This window comes from Podarcis bocagei (genome assembly GCF_964188305.1).
Source record: "Podarcis bocagei genome assembly, chromosome: 5".
Lineage (NCBI taxonomy): Eukaryota > Metazoa > Chordata > Lepidosauria > Squamata > Lacertidae > Podarcis > Podarcis bocagei.
In genome coordinates this window covers 48,442,496-48,454,699 of record NC_138129.1, presented here as the reverse complement: position 1 = coordinate 48,454,699, position 12,204 = coordinate 48,442,496, and the positions used below count along the sequence as shown (strand labels likewise).

The 12,204-nt window shown below is 44.7% G+C and overlaps 1 protein-coding gene across 3 annotated transcripts; it reads left to right on the top strand.

Moving 5' to 3' along the window:
* The first annotated feature begins 735 nt into the window (after nt 1–735).
* On the top strand, nt 736–11,923 carry ETV7 (ETS variant transcription factor 7). 3 transcript variants are annotated; one of them, XM_081195877.1, is made up of 8 exons: nt 870–994; nt 4,605–4,728; nt 5,841–6,005; nt 6,550–6,672; nt 7,254–7,487; nt 8,284–8,426; nt 9,974–10,074; nt 10,798–11,923. In XM_081195877.1, the coding sequence occupies exons 1-8, from the start codon at nt 989–991 to the stop codon at nt 10,913–10,915; spliced, it is 1,014 nt and encodes a 337-aa protein (XP_081052003.1). In that variant the 5' UTR covers nt 870–988; the 3' UTR covers nt 10,916–11,923. The 3 variants fall into 3 exon arrangements, with proteins under 3 accessions (XP_081052005.1, XP_081052003.1, XP_081052004.1); XM_081195879.1 differs by lacking the exon at nt 4,605–4,728 and having other exon boundaries at nt 736–994; XM_081195878.1 differs by lacking the exon at nt 6,550–6,672.
* Nucleotides 11,924–12,204: the final 281 nt, after the last annotated feature.

Sequence of the window (12,204 nt, the reverse complement as noted above, 5' to 3'; positions counted from 1 at the left end):
GAAAAAACTGGATGTACATTTCCAAAATATAAGATAAAAAACAAATAAAATTAAAGCTACATAATGTAAAAGAGTTTTGTGTTGTGTAGGCTCCTATGATGTAAATAATGGGCCCCGCCTGCTAGCCTGCTCCCTAAAACATCACTGGTTTGCTCATTTCTATATACTATAGGGTGCCTACATTCTGCATGGACTGGTTGTATGGCAACATGTGCCAATGGCTTTAGATACCTGATAGGTCCATAAATTACCATATATATAGCATATGTTCAACAACAAAAACAGCAACATAGGACAGCTGGACATATAAAGGGCCCCATTACCTTCAGTAGATTAGGGCCTCATCAAACCTAATCCGGCCCTGAAGGTACCCCAGGAGTTATCTAGTCCAATCCCCTGCGATGCAGGAATCTCAACTAAGACATCCAAGACCGATGGCCACCCAACTTCTGGTTCTACAGATTTCGTCCATTGCACAGTGAAACTGATGGATCTGCCTTCTCCAACTAACGACTGCATCGTGGCAGAATCTCTGCTGAGTGTTGTTGTTTTTTTTGGGGGGGGTGCATAAGCGTTAATCCGTCCCTCGGAACGCTATGCTATGCTAGCCTTGAAGGCGCCGCGGGACTTTTCCTTCCAGGAAAGCAACGCTCCTAACTGTTTGTCCTTTAAGCGCACTTCTTTCAGAAACCTTCTTCCTCGCCACTGGCTGTGCACAACGAGGCGGGACCAGCCGGCGCACAAGCGGCTGGGGGTGCTCTGCGGACTGAACTCCAGCAACCTTCGGATCCGGCTTCTTTCGTTTTCGTTTCCCGGAAGGGTAATGCAGTAATCGGAGACCGCGATCTCCTGCCTTTGCTTGCCAAGCAGGGAGGGAGAGAGAGAGGGAGGGAGAGGGCGGCGAGGAACAGGGGGCAGAAGACTTGCTTTGCACCCCGAGCGCCCCAGCCCCCGGAGCAGCGGCTCCACCTTCCACTTCCCACCTGTAATGCAGGTAAGTAAGAGATGCTGGCAGCCCGTGGGACACCCGCTCTGCACTCACCGGACCCCCTGTACCTTTCCCCCCCCCCTTTCAGTCCTCTGCGTCCAGTCTCCCGCGCCAACTCCGTTTTCTTTCTCTCCTCTCTCTCTTAACGCGCATCCCAAGTTCATCGCACACGTGGTCCCCATCCCTCTTCGCGTCCCGAGCGTCAGGTTGTATGTACCTGAGACCCTCCCACTTCCCACGTTCCTCGTGGACAGTTTCAGCTCCCCAAGTCCTCAGATAAAGTTTTCTGAGTTGTTTCTGTTAATTGGCTTATTTCAGGCTGGAGAAACTCTGGAATTCCCCCCTCCCTCCCCTTCCCAGTTTATTTCACAAGAGGGAAGGAAAATAAGCTAGAAGGAGAAGCATTTTGGAGGAGAAAACTGGAGGGCCAGAGAGGGGTATAATCAACTTTTTAAACAACCAAAAATGTGTGTTGAAACTTAAAACACTTTCTTTTCTTTTTTCCTTGGCTGACAGGCTAAAGCTTTTCGATTGTTTTCACCAAGTGACAAGACAATTTTGGGCTGGAATATGTCATTTGTGAATGTTGCGACTAGGCTGGAAGAGGAGGAGACCATTTTTTAAACCCAGCATTTATTCTTAGGCAGTGAAGATTGTACATTTGAGTTTCATATATGGGGAAAGCAAAGAGCAACTCGAGCTTGTTCTTGAGGATGTATTGCCACAAATGGAGAAATAAAGTGTTAGTTGGACAGTCTGATTAATATTCTGTAGCAGCGGGGGGGGGGGGAGTGTTTGTTTTTGGTTAATCATTGCTGTTGCCATGCCTGAACAATGATTAATTTGGATCATTATTTAATTTCCTCCTCTACATTTCTCTATTTTATTCAGCTTTTTAAGAATAGTTTAGAAGTGAAGTGTAAAAATGGGTGGGTATCTTTCAGTTTTATTTTCACTGGGTGTTTGAATCTGAAACACTTTTTAAACTGTTGTGTAAAGAGTGCCTTAAGTGTGGTTAAGGCTAACTATAACAGCAAATTTTCTTGTGGCACCTTCAAGACTTATCAAATGTATTGTGCTTTTTAAACACTTAATTAGATGGATGATAGACTTCAGTTCACAAAAGCTTGTTCAATAATCAATGTATAAACAATACACAATAAGGTGCTGCTGATTTTTTTTTGGGGGGGGGGGAGGAAGATAACAACCAAATAATACAACTACCGCTTTGCTAATTAAAACAGCTAACAAGCCAGTCTATGCGTGTTCAGGCTATTTTTAAAGACACATAGACTTCAGTCTATTCAGAACAGACTTCTTAGTGGCAGTGAGAATACACAAGTATTTGGGGATTTGAGACTTAAGTTTCAAATACTGATATAGTAAAGACTTCATAAATCCATAGAGACATGGGTTAATTAGCATGAAATATGGTTAAAAATAGCTATAGCATCTGACATATCAGCCTCAAGTTAGCTTTTTTTTAAAAAAAGGTAAAGGACCCCTGACAGTTAAGTTGAGTCGAGAACGACTCTGGGGTTGCGGCGCTCATCTCGCTTTACTGGCTGAGGGAGCCGACGTTTGTCGCAGACAGTTTTTCCAGGTCATGTGGCCAGAATGACTAAGCCACTTCTGGCAAAACCAGAGCATAGATCCTGTTTATTTCAAAGATGGAGTCACTCATAAGCTTCACTCTCTTCCATCAAAATCAGTGAGACCTAAACTTCCTTAATTTTGTCTGAATCATTGCCTTAAGTTACAAAGTGCTTTGCATTTATTTATATTGCATTTCCCTCTACAACCACCCTGGTATCTATTATTCCCATTTCACAAAAGGTGAAAACTGAATCTCTGTGTATACGCCATATATTTAAAACACGCACACCTGAATCCTGGGAACTGTAGTTCACCCCTAGTAGAAGCAGCACCCCATAAAGTACTTAGTATTCTCTGTTTTTTTTGGGGGGGGGTGGACTTTAAATGTATGGTTTATACATAGCCTAAAAGAAATTGCTTTGGTCAAAGCCACAGATGTATCCTATGCATGGAGACTATTATTGATGAGGGCTATGGTTTCAATGTCTGGATTAATAGACATATAGCGATTGTGACAGCAGTGTAGTCTCTCTCTCTCTCTCTCTTTTTTTAGTTGAGAAGAGGATAACTCAACTCAAAAATGAAACAAATTTCTTCTTCAGATCTAAGTCTTGCCTAGAAATTACACATACAGAAACATCCCTTCTGTGCTTGAAATTTGGTGAATTACTGCCAAAGATGGCTGTGTATACACCAGAGTGTTAATACACACATGGGTCCCCCAGATCTGATCTGGCCCCCATGGGGTTTTGTGCACTTTCAGCCACATATGAACTCTTTAAGTTGATTTCTGTCGAAGGGTTCCCATCTACATCAGTAGATAGTGCTTGATGGGATGTATTTGCATGGTGTGCTGTTGTCCTCTCCCCCAAGTCACTATTTCACCACCCTCCTTGAGTTCTGGAAATCCGAGGTTTGTTGTGGGCAGGTATTTGTTTACCTGTGTGTGCCTCCTTTTGAGATTCAGGTTTTGTGATATATCAGACTTGCACAAAACAGTAGTTTGCTTTAAAAAGTGTGTGTCCTTCCCAGTCATGCCAATAGCTTGCCCTTCCTGAGTTCTTCAAACTTGAAGTCCATTATGAGCATGCCTGCAGGTATTGGTTTGCCTGTGCACTCACCATTTTATTATTTTTATTTTTAGATGCAAGTTTTTTGATATATAGCAGATTTGCACAAAACAGTGGGTTAAAAAATAATAGTATGTGTGCCATGTGTAATGAGTTGCTCCTCACCAGCCTTTCCTGCACTGTATCATGATCGAATGGCAGTAGATTATAATACAATCACCATTGCTATTCATAAAATTCTGCTATCCATTTTTATCTCACCCTCCCTCTGAGGGGATCAAGGTAGTATTTGTGGGGTTATCTCATTTTATCTGCTCAACAAATCAAGGATGTGGAGTTGGCTTGGATACAGTAAGCAGCCCAAGATCACCCAGTGAGCTGCATGGCTTAAGTCAGAGGTCGGCAACGTGTGGCCCATGGGCCAGATGTGGCCCAAGAAGACCGTTTTACTGGCCCACAAGCTGCCCCTGAACTGAGCTGCCCGCTCGGTCAGTCCCCCACCCACTGCGCTAAACCAGCGCGGCGTAGAGACTCTCCGAGCAGTGTCGGAAATCATATCTGCACATGCACAGATACCGAAAATCGCATCTATGCATGCCCAGACACTGGAAATTGCTTCTGCGCAGGCATGGTTTCCGGCGATTTCTGGCGCCGCAAACATGCACAGGCGCGATTTCTGGTATCGCACTGCACCAGCCCGGCCCACGGATGATCTCTGTGGGAGTGATCTGGCCTGTGGCCGGTAAGCCTTGCCGACCCCTGGCTCAAGTGCATGGCCCTGTCCATCATCCAACAAACGTCCTTCTACACTGCTCTCATCATCAAGCTGCCATCCGAACAGGTTCAACTTGCTTAGCACAGAGTGATATAAATGTTGCAGCGGGGCATGATTCAAACATAGGGAATCCAGTTTGTTCTCCACATCTTCGGTATGTTTCTCCTTTCTAAAGGGTGAAGTGGCAACTAGTTCTTCAGGTCCTGTGGCAACATCTGCTTTGCCCCTGCAATTCCAGCCCACATCTGTTCCATCCTTACTCTACGAGGGACAAATCTGCACATTACCAGGCTGCCTCAGTGAGTAGAAGGGTCATGATGTAAGGGACTAGTGACCAATACAATTTTTTTAAAAGCAAGACCTGCAACAAAATGTTGCAGTGTGAAGTGCTCCTGTTTGGATACTCCATTTCATTACTTCTCTCATCCACTCTTCTGTCCCCCCATAACAAACAGACCACACTCATTGGCCAGTGAGCGTGATCTTCTTTTTGGGGGAAGGGCACCCCACACAGGATTTCCCCTGTGAAGTTTGTACTTCTGCAAATCTTGAGTTCCCTCCAAGCCTCCTGATATCTCCCTTTTGCAGATGGATAGTTTCATTTTTGGCTGCATAAGCAATGACACTCGCTTCTGATCATCACTTCTCATATGTACAAATATTTTTATGGAGCAGACCTGGGTCAGGTGATGCACTGGTCAAACACACCTACTGCCTGCCACATTATTAAAGCACTCCTAGTGTAAATGAAAACAGACGTAACATTTTAAGAGTGGAGGGGTTGGTCTGAAAGCACTCTCAACATTTTCTGTGCAAAGGCAACTTTTCTTCTGCTGGGGTGGGGAAAATAACTTTTCTGGAATTTTGCAGCTTTTCAGTTTGAAGCAGGAAAAAGTTTGGGAGGCGGGGAGTGAGGAGTGGCTGGACAAGAATGATGGCCGAACTAGCATTCAGTGGCTTCCAACCCACCTTTTCTTTATAGACGACATCTGTCTTCTTCGCCTATTAAGGCAAAGTGATCGTAAGAACGTCTTCTGATGTGAATGAGAGAGAAAGCAGAAGGGGAACTATTGTTAAATGAGATTACACTCTAATGAACTTTTCATTCAGTTTTAGAGATGCAGGAAATAGAAAGCCTATGTAAGTGCATGTCTGAAGCCAGCCTGGCTCAGGGTTGTGTATTTTGATATGATACTTTATACTATGAGGATGCAGAATTGATGCACAATTCAGCATTCTAAGGACCTTACCCTTCGTTTTCTAAAAAGCAATTTCCTGGTCCACATGGCTGTGAATGTAAACTTGAAAATGTATAAGAAATACATGGGGAAATCTCAGAAGCTGGTTGGCAGGGGGGAGGGGATCACTGTCTTGTTCTTTTAATTTAAATATCAGTCTCCTTTGGTTGCAGGAATCCAGCCCTCTCTGTGGAGCAAAGATGATGTGAGTCACTGGCTGAGATGGGCTGAGAAAGAATATTCACTCAGGGAAACAGACGAAAGCAAGTTTGAAATGAATGGGAAAGCCCTGTGTATTCTCACCAAGGAAGATTTCAGATTGCGGGCTCCTAACTCAGGTTAGAAATGTTTCCCCTTAATAACGCAAGGGAAATGAAGGATTTCTTACAGGCAAAGAGAATTAGAAAGGCTTGGATGTAGCTACAACACAAAAGGGAACACGCGGAAATAATGTGCAAAGCCTCTGCACTCAAAAGGTGACAACACCCAAGGGCAGGAGTAAAATCATTTTGAGTAGGTCAAATACTTGGTTGAGTTTAACGGTGGATCTCAGTTTCTCAGGTACCCAGTAAACTGGGCTTCTGGCTCGCAAAGCAAGATGGAAATTCTTGACTGACTAGGATGTCTTTTGAGTCACCAAATGTGGACTCTTCTTCCTTGGAGGATTTTAGTTGGATGGTCATCTGTCAGGGATGCTTTAGTTGCGATTCCTGCATTGCTGGGGGTTGGACTAGATGACCCTCAGGGTCCCTTCCATCTCTACGATTCTATGAAAATGGTGCTTAGGTTTTCACAACATATACCCTGAAACTGCCATTAATGTTATTTTTGGGGGGATATGCATAACGTGGGATTGGTCTTTCTCTATTTCTTTTCCCACAGGAGATGTTTTGTATGAGTTGCTCCAATATATTAAGACCAAGAGGCGAGCCCTTATTTCCAGCCCTTTCTTTAACTCTGCCCTTCAGGATGCAGAACACACACAGACCCAGAGCGCTCCAGAAGGTGAGTGCTATGGAGTTGTGGATTCATCTTGGTCAGTTACCCTTGGCTGGTACTCCAGCAGCCGTGGATTCAAATCTTGGAGTCTCACATGCTAGCAGGCAGAATCTAGACCTTAAAGGTGGGAGGGGGCAAGGCTTAGAGAACCTGATCAGCAAAGTGAAGATTCAAGTACAACCCCTGATAGCTCCAGTTAAAAAGGTCTCAAGCCAGTGGGACACAGCACGAAAGGAAAAAGAGATAGGGAGGAAGGAGGAAAACCAGAAAACTTAAACACCAGTTCTTAAGAGTTCAAAAGCTTAGCTCTCTAACCACAGGACTGATAGCCTGGTGCAACGATGCCAGGATATTGGATCCAAATAAAATAAACTGCTTCCTTCAGTTTTCTTCTCTTCTGAGATAATCTTTGGGATTCTTCCCATAGGTGCCAAAGTCCATGCTAGATGCATAGTGCTAGGAAAGAACTTTAGCCAGTTAGTCTGTCATAGTTGCTTTGGGTCCTGGGCTTACTTCTTGTTATAAGTTCATTTCATAGTATTCAGGTGACTGGGAATATACTGAATGAAGCCCTGATCTCCTCACAGGTGTGAGATGTAAGTTAGATGGTCTCTCAGCTGATGGCCATTCACACCCGACAGAAAGGTTGATCATCCCTACAAGTCTTCCAAGCCATACAGACACGACTAGATCTCAAGCCAAGATCTTCTACAGCCCTCGCTCCATCAGTCTCTCTGATCATAATTTGGGGATCAATTACAGGGGAGATATTATTTGCTCGTTTCCTGGGACACCAGCTCCAGTCAGTGGTAAAATTGCTGGTAAGCATGAATTTTCTGTGATCCTTAGCTCCATTGTCATAAATCAGATTATATTTGTAATTTCTGTGGCACCTTTTCTACAAACTCAAAGCGTTTTATTTGATTTTTTTTAAAAAAATGTAGACTTTGTTTCAAACAAAATGTTTCCCAAATTGGTTTACAAAAATATACGCAAATAAAACACAAGACAATTCCGAAATATGGGGAGTAGGCAGCGCTTTCAAAGGGAAATATGGGAGGGGTGTGTGGCTAGGCGGCACTTTCAAGGAAGAATAGGCTGGTGGAAGGGAAGGCTTCATCCTCTTCCCTTGCCCTGTTTTCAAGCTCACTGTGAATATCTCCTCAGGGCCAGGCTCTCAAACTGGAAGACTAAGCAAAGGGAAACACAGCCAGGGGACATTTTCAGAGGATAATTGGTGGGAGAGGTCAAGCACACATCCTACCGGCTTGCTGTTTGTCTCCTATAAAAGCTTTCTTTGCTCCTGGATTACCTCAGCAAACACTGCTATGGGAACCTGTGTTCTGCTGAGGTAACATTTAGTTCCTTTCTTAGCTGCAGGCCACACAGGGGCAAATGCTGAACTTTTCACCCACTGAGAGTAAGAGAGGTCTGCTATCAGGCACAAAATTGCAGCGTGGTAGCCCTGCTCTTCCTCACATCATTGGCCACTTATTTGTGGTAGCTTGGAAATGCACCCTCACCTAAAGGATGATACAGAATTGCCCAGTAAAGATGCTAATTTATGTCATCCTAGCTGATTGAACCACAGCCCTTCTTTTTCCTGCTATACTACAGACTGCAGGTTACTTTGGGATTACGTCTACCAGCTCCTCTGTGACAGCCGATACGAAGCATTTATAAAATGGGAAGATAAAGAGGCCAAGATATTTCGTGTTGTTGACCCCAATGGACTAGCCAGGCTCTGGGGTAATCACAAGGTACCCAGGAAGCTTCTCACGTGGAATTACGTAGATGCAGATTTTATTTTTTAAAAAGTTGTTTGGGCCGTCCCTAATTCTGGTGAAACAACTGAACAGAAGGGATACTTACAGGTTTAAAAACCTAACTAATAAAAATAATGTATAGTATAAATGTTATTATTGAAGCTGCCTTTAGGGTGCATTGTTTGAGCAGGCATATGGGGATATCAGATCTGCTGGTTGGTAAGAGCTCCTAGCTGACAGATCCATATCCAAGTAAGTACCCCTAGAGTACTTACTCATGTGGGGATCCCTTGATTTAGGTACAATGATTAGGCCAATTTTTTTATTGGTAAAGTTGGAAGATTGTCTTAGATTTAAAAAGTGGGTAAATTTATTTTACCCTGCCTTGGAGTTTCCACATTGCCATCAACAACTACCGTATTTTTCGCCTCCAAAAATGAAGGGGAAATGTGTGTGCGTCCTATGGGGCAAATGCAGGCTTTCGCTGAAGCCTGGAGAGCGAGAGGGGTCGGTGCGCACCGAGCCCTCTCTCCTTCCAGGCTTCAGGAAGCTACCCGCAAGCCTTGCGAGCAGCAGCCTGCAGCCCGAAGCACGGGGCGCACTCCGGAGCGCGCCCCGTGCTTTGCGCAGATGTCCGCAAGCCTTGCGAGCAACAGCCTGTTCTGGGGGCTGGGGTCGGGGGAAGCTCGGGCTTCCCCTGCCCCCCAGCCCCAGCCCCGCAAGCAAGCTCCGGGAGCTTCCCCGCAGCTCCGGGAGCGATGGCGAGGTTGAGCGCAACCTCACCTTCGCTCCTGGACCCCCAGCCCCGAGGCTAAAAACAAAGCCAGGACAGCTAGTAGGATCCATCCCACTCGCTGTCATGGCTTCTTTGCTCTTTGGGGCTTGGGGGGGGGATATATTTTTTTTCTTTATTCCCCCTCCCAAAAAATAAGTGCGTCCTATGGGCTGGTGCGCCCTATAGGACGAAAAATATGGTATTCTTCTTGAAATAAAGTCCACTGTCTAAAGATCTTAGCAGGTGTCCTGTTCAAGCAGTAAACATGGTTTACCAGGTTATTTTATTCTAAATTCTTATCTACAATCTAAGAGGGATTGGAAGAGGGGGCTTGGTGGCAGAGCACTAAAATTCTAAGTGCAATCTGTTTTAACTCTTGCTAAAAGGACTCAGGTTGCAGGAATGGGAAAGAGTTGCTCCTGATACAATGATGAGCCACAGCCAATTGGAATAGACATCACTGGGCTAAATGTACTACTGATGTACACTAAGGCAGCTGTTTTTTTAAAAAAAATCTTATTAACTCACACTTTCAAATGAAGCTGCTCGAACCATTCGTCGCTCAACTCTGTTTAAAACAGCATCTGTTGCAATTTATTACGTTTGGAAATGAGTGTTCAAGCATCTAGTCCAGTGACCACCGAACTACGATTCTGCAGGAAGATCCTATGGTGCTTTTTAGCTAACCGAGCTTAAACCATTCCTATTGCAGTCAAAGGAAATCAACTGTCAGTTGAACAAAACCCATAATCTTTTGAATTTACAGAATCGCAGGAACATGACATATGAGAAAATGTCAAGAGCTTTGAGACATTACTATAAACTCAACATCATCAAAAAGGAACCTGGGCAGAAACTCTTATTCCGGTAAGAAAATAAGAGTTCAACCTGTAAAGTGAGCTCAGTGGGGAATTACTGCAAGAGAACTGCACGTTAGCAGGGTGGGTATTGCTTGCTGCATAGAAAGTGCTCTGCTCTCTAGTGGAGGAGGAGAATGGGGCAATTTGGTTGTGTCCCACCTGCATCGGGGAGATGTTGTGCACTACAGTGCAGATCTACTCAGCTAAAAGGTATGAAATCTTTTGAAAATTTGTTTTGCTTAGTTATGGGACTTTTCCTTGGTGGCAAGGAACTCTGAGACAGCAGGGTTTGAGCCAAGGACCTTCACCCAAAGGATGAGCCCCTTAGTCAGCATGGAATCCTGTATGTGATGCTGAGATGCAGACCAAGTTGCATGTGACTTCAAGCATGCTTACTCTGGCCATTTTTATTTTACAGAAAAATCAGCTATGGGGCCCAGACCTACAGTGTGCTTGCAATCCAAACTGGGTATCCATACCAGTTTTGTGCAGTTTTCAGAAGACTGCTGGTGTTGGTCCTTAAACTGGATTGGAAGCATGTTCTGGATCTGGTCCCTAACCACTGATTTTTCTACAAAATGGCTAAGTTAATCTCGTTTCCTGGGACACTTTAATGTGTTGTTTGGCCCAATGACTGTACCTTAAAGAGTAGGGTTGGAAGTGGGCTTGTGAAACAAATGGGAATATGGATTAGCTCAAAGTGTGCATGTTTGTTTCTTTAAAATTCCAGATTCCTGAAAACTCCTGGAGAGAGAAAACCTGACAAGTCTAGCGAATTTGAGCAGCTGGACAATGAAGAGCAGGAAGGAGAGGACTGGAAAGAAGATGTGCTGGAAATCTCACCATAGCACATTTGCCAAGCCACAGAAGCACTTAGAGGCTGTGTTGTGCAATGGAAAAGCTTTAAATGACTGGACGATGTGAAATAATGTTTCGGGGCTTGTGTATTCTGTTGCTTCCTACAGCTCATATTAATCCACTGGACCTCTGCTGCCTTAGAATCAGACCATCAGCTTTTAATCTACTGCTGAACTGTAAGCAAACTCTGTCAGCATTTCTGTTTGAAAATGGCAGTGCTCAGAATCACATATCTATAGCCACTGCCCATCTTGTTGCTGGGTGATTTGTAAGCCACTCTTTCACAGACCAGCGTCTTAAGATCTATAGATCCATAACCCCATAATTCTGTTATTTTTTTGATTTTTGTGTGTGTGTGTGAATGCTCTTTCTACATTTTATAAAAGTGTAGTGGTGTGGCCCATCTATTACAGCATCTCAGATGCTCATGGGAAGCCCAAAACAGGACCTGAGTTCAACAGCATTCTCTCCACTTCCGAATCTCTGCAACTAGAACAAGATAACTTGCTTGGCCAATATACAAACACTACATAAGCTGATTGGGACCATTAGACTTAAAATATTTTCACATACTTGGTTAAGCCATTTGAGTAGCAACAATTGCCCTCTCTAAAGTGGAACCTCCTGAAACTTGCAAAACCAGCTCCCCAAACTTTCTAGAGTGGCCCTTAGATGTTTTCAGTGTAGACCAGGGGCCGGTCCACTTTCCCTCAGACCTTGTGGGGGGCCGCACTATATTTTGAAAAAGATAAATAAAAAATGAACGAATTCCTATGCCCCACAAATAACCCAGAGGTGCATTTTAAATAAAAGGACACATTCTACTCATGTAAAAACACGCTGATTCCTGGATTATCCGCGGGCCGGATTTAGAAGGCGATTGGGCCGGATCCAGCCCCTGGGCCTTAGTTTGCCTACCCATGGAGTAGACAGCCAATTTAATAATGACCCTGACAACTGCTAATGTAGATTGAAATCCAGATAATGGTGACTTTGACAATATACCGTATTTTTCGCCATATAGGACGCACCGTCCCATAAGGCGCACCTAGTTTTTTGGGGGGGAAATAAAGGGGGGGAAATTATTTCCCCCCCAGGCTTCCTCCGACCCCAGCCCCCAAACAGGCAGCTCTCTGCAAGCCATGGGAGCCCAGCGCTGGCTCCCGCTGCTTGCGGAGAGGTCCGCGAAGCCTGGACGCGCTGATCTCAGCGTGCGCAGGCTTCGGCATGCCGGCAACTCTCTGCAAGCAGCGGGAGCGCTCCCGCTGCTTGCGGAGAG

Coding starts and splice junctions, on each gene's coding strand:
- ETV7 (XM_081195877.1), top strand. Junction 6,006..6,549: donor ATTGCGGGCTCCTAACTCAG/GTTAGAAATGTT, acceptor CTTTTCCCACAG/GAGATGTTTTGTATGAGTTG. Junction 7,488..8,283: donor AGTCAGTGGTAAAATTGCTG/GTAAGCATGAAT, acceptor GCTATACTACAG/ACTGCAGGTTACTTTGGGAT.